The sequence below is a fragment of the Peromyscus californicus genome, unplaced genomic scaffold, assembly GCF_007827085.1.
Source record: "Peromyscus californicus insignis strain IS unplaced genomic scaffold, ASM782708v3 Scaffold_4__1_contigs__length_199733344, whole genome shotgun sequence".
Lineage (NCBI taxonomy): Eukaryota > Metazoa > Chordata > Mammalia > Rodentia > Cricetidae > Peromyscus > Peromyscus californicus.
Window position 1 is genome coordinate 68,222,141 of NW_026294562.1, and position 12,251 is coordinate 68,234,391.

At 47.6% G+C, this 12,251-nt stretch overlaps 1 protein-coding gene across 1 annotated transcript in view; it reads right to left on the minus strand.

The window, feature by feature from the left end:
• Positions 1-12,251, minus strand: part of Dock1 (dedicator of cytokinesis 1) — a 516,647-nt gene that overhangs the window by 76,403 nt on the left and 427,993 nt on the right. Inside the window, 1 exon segment of the mRNA XM_052714776.1 lies at positions 6,748-6,896. Within this exon segment, the coding sequence (XP_052570736.1) occupies positions 6,748-6,896 (149 nt within the window).

Consider the following 12,251-nt stretch of genomic DNA (forward strand, 5'->3'; position numbering starts at 1 on the left):
TAAAGGCTCAGAGCTTATCATGAGCTGGTTGAAATCATGAACTGATGAGTGTAGCCTGCTGCATCTAATAGCAAAAGAGTTTCCTGGTAAATGTTACCCTTTGCCAAAGTGCTCTCCTTTTCCCTTGTTCTCATGAAAACAAGCTCAGAAGACACTGCAGGGTAGGAGCTTGGTGCTTGGCCACTTCCTGGTTTCAGAGTACACCAAGGAATCTTCTCTATCGTCTCCTCTACCTCCAGATGGAGCTGGGCCAGCCTGCTGGAGCCATGGAACCTTCCTCATGGGATTTACCAGAGGGTACAAGAAACAGAAAGATGGTTGACTGAGTCTGGGTGGAAAATGTGTTCCCGAAGAAGCCTCCGCAGACACGAGTCATTGCTTAAGGACCTCTGTCTCCCAGCTCTCCCGATGACATCCTGACAGTGACAGGTTCTCCAATCTGTCACTTGGCCTTTAATCCCTGTGCTCAGACACACTAATATTTTTTATTTAGATTGCATTTATCTTCCTAACCACTGTGTAAACTTAATTACACACTTAATTAATCTCTAGGATTTCATCCCATATTTAAAAACCTCCATATTCCCCATGTCTATTAAGTAGGCAGCTCCATGACCTTGAAGCTTCTCTGACCGGTTCATGAGCTGGGAGACCCCAAAACTGTACCCTTGGGGCAAGGAGGCCAGGCTGCCTGCACTGTCTGGCTGAGACACTCACAACTCAGCCTGGAGAGGGACTTTTAGCTGAGCACAATTACTGTGAACTGCGAGAAAATGGCCGCAAAGAGAGTCAAGGTTGATTTAGTTGAGGGAGACAATGAGAGGTTGAGAATGTCTTTGCTGGAAGGCTTTAAGGAACAGAATTCAATATAATAGGAAGTCTTGGAGTCAAAGGTATTGGTTGTCAAGATCTCTCAGACCACCTTCGGGAATGAACTCAATGAAATCAAATCTACTTCCCTTGCCATGGTTCTTCTAGAAGCTTCCAAAGCAATGTGACCACGCATTCTTTAGAAATGAAGAGCACAAATAAACAAGCCAACAAATAAAACTCCCAATGAATTGGAGAATAAGCAAGACAAAATTTCCACCCAATTTATTCACATTCATAGTATATTACAAATTGTACTGGCTTTTTAACCAAGAGGCAGGAGTTTCCCACATCCACTTGGGTTATTCAATTATTTGCTTAAGGTTAGCGGCATGGGCAGCAGAAGGAGATTATTCAAACAGACACTCAGGAACTGAGTTTTGGACGATACCAAGATTACTCATGTTTATATTGTTACTACTAAATGGGGGTGTCTGGAGGCAGTGGGGCAGTTTACCAAGCCTCGCAAAGATGACATGAAACAGCACCATGACTGAGCATATGATTTTTCCTTTCCCACTGCAGTTTTTATCAATGGTGTGTGGACTGTGTGGCTATTTGCTTACACTTCTCAGCTGTTAGCACTGTATTTTCCAAAGCTGTAACAAATGGAATTCTCTAAAAAATATGTCAGGAGAGAATTTAAAGTGCAGTGGGTTTTTTTCCCCCATTTTTATGGTTTGGAAGTAAAATGCAGTGTGAGGCTGAGACTCTGAGGGTTATGCATCTGGAAGGCTGTCAGTAAAATTGCAGGAAAGTCAGTGTAAGGCCAAGTGATGGTTCATCATCTCTTTACCAAGGCTGGGTGTGTTGAGGTGGGTGACCAATGGGGCAGAACAATCTGGACGCCTCCCCACCTCTCCCATGCTACCGTAGGATGGGGTGAAAGAGGAATCAGACAGAGGACCATGAAAACAGGGGTGAGTTCCTCCCCACCTCTCCCATGCTACTGTAGGATGGGGCGAAAGAGGAATCAGACAGAGGACCATGAAAACAGGGGTGAGTTCCTCCTCACCTCTCCCATGCTACTGTAGGATGGGATGAAAGAGGAATCAGACAGAGGACCATGAAAACAGGGGTGAGTTCCTCCCCACCTCTCCCATGCTACTGTAGGATGGGGTGAAAGAGGAATCAGACAGAGGACCATGAAAACAGGGGTGAGTTCCTCCTCACCTCTCCCATGCTACTGTAGGATGGGGTGAAAGAGGAATCAGACAGAGGACCATGAAAACAGGGGTGAGTTGAGGTAACATGTTACAATGAGAGTGGACAGAGAATTCCTGGAGGGGAACCAATAGGAGGGAATGATTTAGATGGATGGGTGGGACAACCAGATCATGAAAGGGCCTTAGAGTGGACTGAAAGAACTGGAAAGCTGGAGTTTCAGAAGCAGTCAGAGATGAAGGAGGTAGAGAAAGAAAGAAATGGGCTTCTGCTGAGGGGAGATGGCAGAGCAATGACAGGGGAGTTCCTCTGTCAATGGCAGCTGCCACAGGTCAGGATGGATCACCCCAGGGGCACATGAGAGGTCCCCAAGTTGGGACCCCCACATGTCTTCTTGCCTCTGATACTTGGAGCACTCACAAAAAGGAGGAGGACATGCTCCAAAGACAGTATGGAGCAGGAAGGAAGAGTGAGAGTGGGGATTTGGGGATGGGACAGAGCATCCAGCCGACCATGTCTTCCTTCCACTACTGTACTGCCCATAAGGACACACATGCCTACAGCCAGGAGGGATTTCTGAAAGAACCCTAGGCTGCCTCGTATTTCACATGCTTCTGCCTGGTCCAAGACCATGTTGGATCACAGCTCCACCCATTGGGATCCAGTCCCTGCACAACTTGGCCATAAACAGGTGGCTTTTACTAGCATGAGGGACCCTGTGTTCACAGACCTTCCTGTTATTGCTGTTGTTTTGCATTTTCTTGGCCTTTTTTAAGCCAGGGTTTCATGTATTCAAGGCTAGCTTCAAACTTACTAGGCAGCTGAGGATGATCTTGAAATTTTGGTCCTCCTGCCTCCACCTCTAAAGGGCTGGGATTAAACACGTACCACCACACCTGGTTTATTCAGTGCTGGGTATCAAACCCATGGCTTTATGCATGCCAGGTAAGCACTCTACCCACTGAGCCATATGCCCAGGTCTATAGACTTTCATAGAGCTGATGGCTCATGGTGAAATCTGCAGAACTGAAGAAACCAAGATGACTCAATGACCCAGGGTAAGGAATGCAGCCCTGGAAAGGTTGTCACAGGCTGCAGGGAGTCATAGTTCCTGAACAGGTAACTCTAGGCCTCCCCATCCTACCACTATAGGAGCCCAGCCAAAGGAAGGACCTTGGAGAGACTGTACAGGGCAAGGGCACAGGGATCCTGAAGGAAGTTTTCTGTTCTTCCAAGAACTGCATTGGAAAGAACATGCTAATAAAATGCTAGCACTGTGGCTGAGGAGGGCAAGGGCAACAACTCCAGGCAACTCTGGGAAAGCCGATTTGCAGGACAGGCTTCTAAAGCTCCTGTCATGGGTAGATACAAAACGGAGGTTGCCCCCTGAACCCAGTAGGTCACCTCCAAACTCCAATTACAAGTCAACAATACAACCTGGCCACGATGCAGATTTCACCAACATCAGCATATCCACCGCTCTGCTATGAAAGCACACTCTTTAGAAGATGCTGTGTCCTGTGACCAAAGCACTAAAGCTGCCTAAAAACAAAAAACCCTAATGCCTTCCCCTCACTCCATTAGGTTTGTGCATCTGCTATAAAAGTGGAGGCAATTTAAGCCCTCGCTGACGTGACTAATCAGGTTAGATAATTGCATTTGTGGTGGATTAGTTAAACAGCAGCCAACCATCCCCAGCCCAGCAGCTCCTGGATGGAGAGGCAGGCAGAGCCAGCTGTTTCCTGGGGGCTGAGCGTGCATCCAGTCAGGGTGTACCCGCAGAGGTTGCCTATGAGGAACAGGGGGCATGCCTTCTGCTTTAAGAGAACAGGCTGACGAGGACTGTCAGACTTTCAGCCAGACTGAAAGCAGGAAGGTGCCAGAAGGATAGAGGAAGTCAACAGACAGGTGCTGTGGTCCCGGAGGGAGAGCCCTGGTGTGGGGGAGCAGGGATGGAGAGAAGGATGAAGGTTGGAGATGAGAAAGGGTAAGGAATGGTGAGTCTTCTCGAATGAATGTGATCAGGAGGCAGAGAGGGCAAGCCAAGGACACTGTAACTAACTTATACCAGAAAACCAAATGACCAGGATACCAGCTGAAAAATAAGTGATGGGGAAGGTTTTGGGCACGGCATCTTCCTGGGAGGCTGAGGTAGCTGGTCTTTTCCCAGTCCTCAGGAACAGACTGACACAGAAGAGATCTGTACAGTTAGCACCTCTACAGTGCCCTCAAATTCCACTTGATGGGCGCTTGGTCTCCGGGAAACCTTTAGTGTGGGAGGTGTGTAGGCCAATAAGGTGGACCTTTGAGGGAGATCAGGGCCTCAGCTCTTCCTTGACTTCTTTTCTCTTCCTGGTCCTGGGGTGCGTGGCTTTATAACACTACTCCTCCAGGCCCTTCTGATAAGCTGCCCCACTAAAGACTCCAAACAATAGGGACAGTTGATCATGAACAAAAACCTTCTCAAGCTGTGAGCCAACACAGGATTATCTCCTGTCTTTGTTCTGGTGAGGAAAGAAAGCATGTGATCATGAGATTCTTCCAACAGACTTTATGGATTTTGTCTTTTGGGCTGCTTCACTTAAAGAGTCGTCACTGCGTGCAACCCTGTGTCTCAACACAAATGGAAAACAGCCAGTGAGTTTTCCACCAAATGCTGGCGTATGAGAACACGCTTAGCCCGATCCATCTCTTTTGTGGATCTGCTTGCTCATGGCTGTGCTTTTATTTGCCTACATCCAAGCAAGGTGTGTTTTAAGTCCGTGAAATGCTTATAGAACATGAGTGTGGATTCGGGGAGTGTCACTGCTCTGTGGTGTGACTCAGGAAGTTTAGCGTCCTGCAAAAACAAAGGACAGAGTCTGAATGCCCCAAAGGAGGAAAGTGTTCAGACTGGAGACCCTCACTAACTTCTACCATTTTCCAGCAAACCTGGAGGAAATCAGAGCATGGGAAGCACCTCCTTAGAAGACGATTGTAGGGTAGTTAGAAACGTCCACAACACAGCGACCAGACACAAAGACCACAAGGAGGCAAGGGAAATGCAGAAACTCACTGCTCATTCATCTTCATTTCAGCTACCCTTGACCTTTGTTTTGACCCAAAGACTACGTTTAAAAATTGAGAAATGGTATAAATGATTTTAATGGCTTTTGATTTTAGTTTCCTGGACTTGTGACATTTATCTATATAAACACTTTCTCTCCCTTTACCCGAGTTTTTAAATTAATAGCAGTTTTCACAAGTCTTTCTTTGTGCTTGGTTCATATGAAATTCAAAAAGTCAGATGAATCTTATGCCTGGGAAAAGTATTTTAGATTTTAATTTGTACTTTCAACAAGCCTGGAGTGACACTGGAGCCAGGCTTTAGAGGCGCCAGCAGTGGAGGCAGGTCAAAGCTTGTAGCAATAATATCAAACAATTTGGCAATAATGTCAAATGGTACAAAAGCATTTTGATTCCAAAATTGCATTTCTGAGTATGTATACTGGGGAAACATTCAATATGATTCAAGCTATGTGAATGAGCAGGTGCATAGTACACTTATTGGTAGTGGAAACTGAGCAGCCTAGGGCAAAAAAGTCAATCTGTTTCCAGAAGTGTTCTATCTCCATTAAAATCAGATTTAAAAATTACACACACACACACACACACACACACACACACACACACACACACACACATACGCACACCACATATATATTAATATATATTCATATATATTATATGTGTATGTGAGTGGGTATGTATGTGTGGGAGTGCACAGCCCACCTGCAGAGGCCTGGAGTGCACAGCCCACCTGCAGAGGTCAGGAGTGCACAGCCCACCTGCAGAGGTCTGGAGTGCATACCCCACCTGCAGAGGTCTGGAGTGCACAGCCCACCTGCAGAAGTCAGGAGTGCATAGCCCACCTGCAGAGGCCTGGAGTGCACAGCCCACCTGCAGAGGTCAGGAGTGCATACCCCATCTGCAGAGGCCTGGAGTGCACAGCCCACCTGCAGAGGTCAGGAGTGCATACCCCACCTGCAGAGGTCTGGAGTGCATACCCCACCTGCAGAGGCCTGGAGTGCATACCCCACCTGCAGAGGTCTGGAGTGCATACCCCACCTGCAGAGGCTTGGAGTGCACAGCCCACCTGCAGAGGCCAAAGGGGGGTGTTGAGTATCCTATTCTCAGTCTCCACCTTATTCCCTGAGACAAAACATCTCACTGTACCCAAAGCTCACCTTTTTGGTTAGGCTGGCCAGCCAGCAAGCTCCTAGGACCCATCTCATGTCTCCTGCCCCAGCAGTAGTATGTGTCACTATGCTGGGCTAAGCTTTTTTAAAAACAAGTGTTCTAGGGATTCAAACTCAGGTCTTCATGCTTGCACAGAAAATGCTCTAAACCCATTAAGCCCTCTTTCCAGCCTCAAGGGACTTTAATCTAGGATTTAATGTAAAGTCCATATAAACACCAGTAAGGGACAGCTAGAAACCAAGGACCACCCTCCCCAAAGAGGAAGACAGAAGAGGACAGATTCTTCAGTAAGGATGGTCACAGCCTTTTCTTTGAGGTGAGGAGAACTGTTAGTGTGTGTGTGTGTGTGTGTGTGTGTGTGTGTGTGTGTGTGTGTGTGTGACCTTTAGCTGTAGAACCATCTGGGAGTGCCTTTCAGTTTTATTTTTATCTGTCCCTCCAGTTCCCACACTCTTTGCACACTTACATCCTTACCATTTGGAAGCTCCGGGTGGAGTGGAATTCACACTGCATCATGTCAAAGAAGATGGGAATGGTGGCTTTTCGAAGTTCCGTCTCAGGAATCAGTGTCATTTCCAATATCGGGCCGACCATTTCCGGGATGAATTTTATCTTATGTTGACCTTTCAATAAAGAAATGTGACATCTATTATTTTTAAAAAGAAAGGGGTGACTTTTCAAAGAGCGTTTAAGAACACAGAACACAGCAGCCCAGACCCTGTGATTTTGAATGGGAGTTTCCACGGTTGTGAACCCGATCTTGCTTGTAAGGAGTCTGAGCACTTCCAGTCATGTGTGGACTGAAGGCCGAGGAGGTGGCTCAGTAGGCAAAGCATTTGGCATGCAAGCATGCAGACTGGAGTTCAGAACCCCAGTACCCACAATAAAACGGGAGAGGCATGACGGCACTCATCCAGCACATGAGAGGCAGACACTGGATCCCTGGGGCAGGATGATGAGTCGGAGTAGCCGAAACAGCAAGCTCTGAGTTCAGTGAGAGACCCTGCCTCAGTAAATAAAGTAGAGGGCATGGAGAAATGACACTCAAAGCGAACCTATGGTTTCTACATCCGTGGAACACATGAGCACACCAGCATCCATATATGCAAGCAAAACAAAATTGTGGATAGAATTCCTAGTGATACAAGGGAAGTGACTTAAAGACACATTCACTTTAAGTCTGTTACAGAAGGGCAGGGAGGGTCCAATCTCCCATCTTAAAGTGGAGTTGAGAAGGTTGAATTTTGAGGAAATCATGAGCAAGCAATGAGACACTACCCTCTACATGTGTCTCAGGCCAGCAAGATAGCACAGTAGGTAAAGGTGTTTGCCACCAAGCCTCGTGACCCGAGCATGGTCCCAGAACCCACATAAAGGTGGAAGGAGAGAGCCGACCCTACAGGGCTAGCCTCTCATCTCCATTCAGGTACCATGGCATGGATACCCCCTCCCATCATGCACACAATACAGTAATAATAATAAAAATACTCAGAAACTTGTTAACAGGGGCTGGAGAGATGGCTCAGCGGTTAAGAGCACTGGTTGCTCTTCCAGAGGACCAGGGTTCAATTCCCAGCACCCACATGGCAGCTCACAACTGCCTGTACCTTCAGGTACAAAGGATCTGGCACACTCTCACAGACATACATGCAGGCAAAAGACCAAGGCACACAAAATAAAAACTTGTCACCTATGGGCACATCTTGTTCAGTGTGTTTAGTGGTACTATTGTATTCTTCTAGAGCGCTTGTTTTGAAGTTTGTTTTGAGACAAGATCTCCCTATATATTGACCAGACAGGCTGGTTTCACAAGAAGTCAATTGTAGCTCGTAAGTCAAGGACGCCATCACCATCTGCTGTTCAGTAGACTGAGCAGGGGACAGGGGCTGGGAGCACCAGCATCTGACAAGCATGGACCTGACACAGGGAGAGTGCAGATGGTCTCCTAGGTCCCTTCTGTCTCCGAGATGGCGTGGAGAGGTGGCACCTTCCTGAACGACCCAATGACTTATGAAGCACTCTGAATGACGGCAGTCAAAGCACACAGAGCCCCTGTGGGACACGGGACTGCAGAAATTGTAGGATCTACCACCCCAGGCCACTGCTTGAGAGAGATGCATTAATGTACAGAACAGCTTTGCTGGGCTAAGGAGATGAAGGGTCTGCTGCCCTGCAAGCATGGTGATCTGAGTTCCACCCTCGGAACTTAAAATAAATGAAAAGCAAAGGTGTGGTGGAATCCACTTGCATCCCCTGCACTGGGGAGGTGGAGGGAGGTGGATTCCTAGGGCTCACTGGCCAGCCAAACCTACTTGGTGAGCTCCAGGCCCACTTGTGCGTCACTGAATTCAGGACACCTGGGGAGTGGCGGGCTTGAGAGCCAGGAAGATGGGGCGGCCTGAGGGGGGGCGCCCAGCAGTGGCAAGCCCTAGCTCACACCCCTGCTGGTGTGCTGGAGTGAGGCTTCCAGGAAGCTTTCTATAGGGACGCAGGGCTGGCTGGGATGGCTAATCTCTGTGGCTCATCAACAATATCTGGAATCAATTCAAGCAGCTGGGCACACCTGTGAGGGATGTTTCTTGATTAGATTATTTGAAGTGGGAAGACCCAGCCTAAATCTGGGCCACGCCTTCTAGTAGCAGTCCATATAAAGGACCTGGAAGAAGGAAGCTTTTGCTTTTTGCCTGCTTGCCCTTGCTCTTGCTGGCAAGTTCATCTGTTCTGTTGCTGAGGCATTCCTTCGCTGGTATTAGAAGCTGCTTCTTTGAGATTCCAACATAGACTGAAGACCAGCAGCTCCCTAGGTCCTCCCTGGGATACCAGCATAAGACTGGGACTGCTAAGACATCCAGTTTCATGGACTGAACAATTATGGGAGTCTTGGCCTTTGTTTTTTTGTTTTGCTTTTTAAAATTTTTCGAGACAGGGTTTCTCTGTGAAACTCACGCTGTAGCCCAGGTTGGCCTCGAACTCACAGAGATCCGCCTGCCTCTGCCTCCCGAGTGCTGGGATTAAAGGCATGTGCCACCACCGCCCGGCCTAGTCTTGGCCTTTGTATCATGAAATAGCCATATGCAACTTCTCAAACACAGCCTGTAAGCCACTCTAAAATGCATATGCGCACTCCTGAACGCGCGCACACACATACACTCCTGCACGCGCGCACACACATACACAGAGTCCTTCTATCAGTTCTGTTCCTTTAGAGAACGCTGACTAATACACCAGCTCGCTGAGGGGAGATGACGAGGCAGGAGTGGCGCTCCTCAGCAGCAGTCTCTCCTCTTTTATTTCAGAACTCTTCCTTTATCTTCCAGCCACTGCGCTGTAACTAGCACTGTCTCATTCCGGCACGTAACAGGAGGGTGCATGAGAAACGATACGCCTGAGTGAATTATTTGTGACATTTTCTTATTAACACCAGCCAGCTGATCTGGAGTTAATTAATCTTATTAATACTTTGACACAATCGGGAAACACAATACGGAATTTGCTTTTCTTTATGGCTCAACGAACGCAGATTTCTGTCAAGAGAGTCATTAAGCAAATGTGTCTATTATAAATAACCATACATAAGAAAGTAGACCGTTCTCAGAAGCCAGAAGATGTTTTTATGGAATGGACACAGGTACAAATGTAATCTCCGATAAGGAACCTGAATTTAATTAGAATCCAAATTTCCACCTTTGGCTCAATAGTTAGTACCTTGTCTTGAAGCTGCAGTGGTGTGATTCTGCCTATTTCCCTTAAGGCTTAGCACTTCTGAAAGGCATGCAAGTGCCGCAAAGTGGTCCCCTGAAAGTGCCATTATATTCAATTTCTCAGGTGACATTTTCCTTGTATTATGCCTAAAAGATGTCAGAGCCAATGCTTCAGAAAACAGGAGATCGTGACAGCAAGTTGTTCATCAACTGTAATTCCGGCGTCATAAAGCTCTCTCTGTCACTCACAGCCTTTATTGTTCCAAGCTGGGAGGATCATACAAGGCAGAGCAAGTGGTGGCAGGGGCACCCACTGGAAAACTAAGCTACAAAAAAATAAGAGCTTCATCCCCATGGATCATCACCCTTCCTTTTGGTATGGAAAACACATCAGGCTGGAGTAACCTGAGACCTCTGAGCAGTAACACCCCTAGGGACAGAGCTGTCACAAGGCCATAGTCCCTGGGCTTTCTGATGCTCACTATTTGTTTGTTTAATGATTTTGGACATCCACATTTTGGGTTTCCCCTGGTGCACATCAAGCTGAAGTCTGTTGATGGACCTAGATGGGGGTCAATGAGAGTCAAGGGCACTCCTGCAGGTTTCTTTTCCCTTGGAGAGAAAGGAGGAACAGGCTGATTGTGATGGTTTGAATGAGCAATGTCCCCATAGTTCAGGTATTTGCACACTTGTTCCCTAGTCAGTGGCTCTGTTTGGGAAGATTATGGAACCTTTAGGAGGTGCAGCCTTGCTGGAGGAAGTACGTCACTGGGGGCGGGCTTTGAGAGCATAGAGCCTTGCTCCACTTCCAGTTGGCTTTCTCTGCTTCCTGGGTGTAGATGGGAATACGATCTCTCAGCTTCCCTTTCCAGCAGCCTGCTGCCATGCTTCCTCTGCCATTATGGGCTGTCTCTCTGGACCCTTGGGTGACACAGATCGTTTCTTCTCTAAGTTGTTTTTGGTCATTGTGTTTTATGACAGGGACAGAAAAGTACCTGAGGCTCTAATAACCACGGTGCAAGGCAGACATTCTACCTTCGCCCCCCTGGTTGTATTCTCTACCCATTTAAGACCTGCCTGGAGTTTCTATTCTAGGGACAGGATGTAGTGCTAACTCCTCTGCAAGCGACACCTGGCTTTTCTCTGGAAGCCAGGCATTTCCCAGGCAGTACCTTCCCCAGGATCTGGACATTTGCCTTGACACCTTAGAGGTTCAGGAATAACATCTCTGCACACACAAGGACCACAGAACAGAACCTTCCAGCACCGTCTGCTAGGGTCTATCGTGCTCTATCCAGGTTTAATGAAAAGCAGCCAGTTTGCACATTCCCAAAAACACCAGTGAAGGGGATCCTTGCATGAAAAATAGCCCAAGCCAAATAAGGCCCAAACAATGCCTCTCTGTGAGCACTTTTGTTCCAGCCAGAAAGGGTCAGGGAGCATGTGCTGGTTCCTGAGAGCTGGATGTAATAAACAAAAGTAGACGGTGGAACCAAGGCAAGAGGGAGATGAGGTGGCCCCGCAGGCTGCCTCAATCAGCTCCCCCAAATAACAGGAGAGTTGGGTAAATGAACACATTTTCTCCTACTTTTCTTTCAGAAGAGTATGGTTTTGACTTTCTCTTTTACATGCTGAATTTGAGGAAGAAAAGGCCTGTTGCCCTGTCCCACCCAGGAGGGCTGCTGCAGCACCTCTGTGTGAGACACCCGTCTCCAAAGACCCCACACAGCACTGGAAGGGCAGAGGGAAGGCATCCGGTGCTGCGGCGGAGTGGCAGGTGACTAATTCTAAGGTGAGGAACACATCTGATCCGACTTCTATTTTTATTTTCTTGGCAGAACTGGCTGTATGTGCCTGCCAACATATTCCCAAACCTGAGCCCATTGGAAAGAAAGAAAACAGGAAGCTCTGTGGAAAATAGGTTGTGCACATCCTGGGAAATCATGATGGGCTGCTATGAGTTTAGAGGGCAGCAACCTGCATAGTGCCATTGGCAGGCAGGCCTGAACGCTGGAGAACCGCAGCAGGGAGGGTCCTTGCTGGCTATGATCACCCCACAGAGCGGTTCTTAGAGCCTGCTTGGGGAAGATCCCAGGAGGAGCCAAGGACTTATTATTTGTCAAAACAAAAACAAAAACAAAGAAAATCCCATGAAATTCTCTGTTATTTGTCTAGCAGTTGTCCTTTCTTGTAGATTACAAATCTCTGCTCTTTAACTGGCCAAGGTCATGGCTTCCTTTGGATCTCCTGCTTGTTCTCATGCCCAAGTTGATGTCT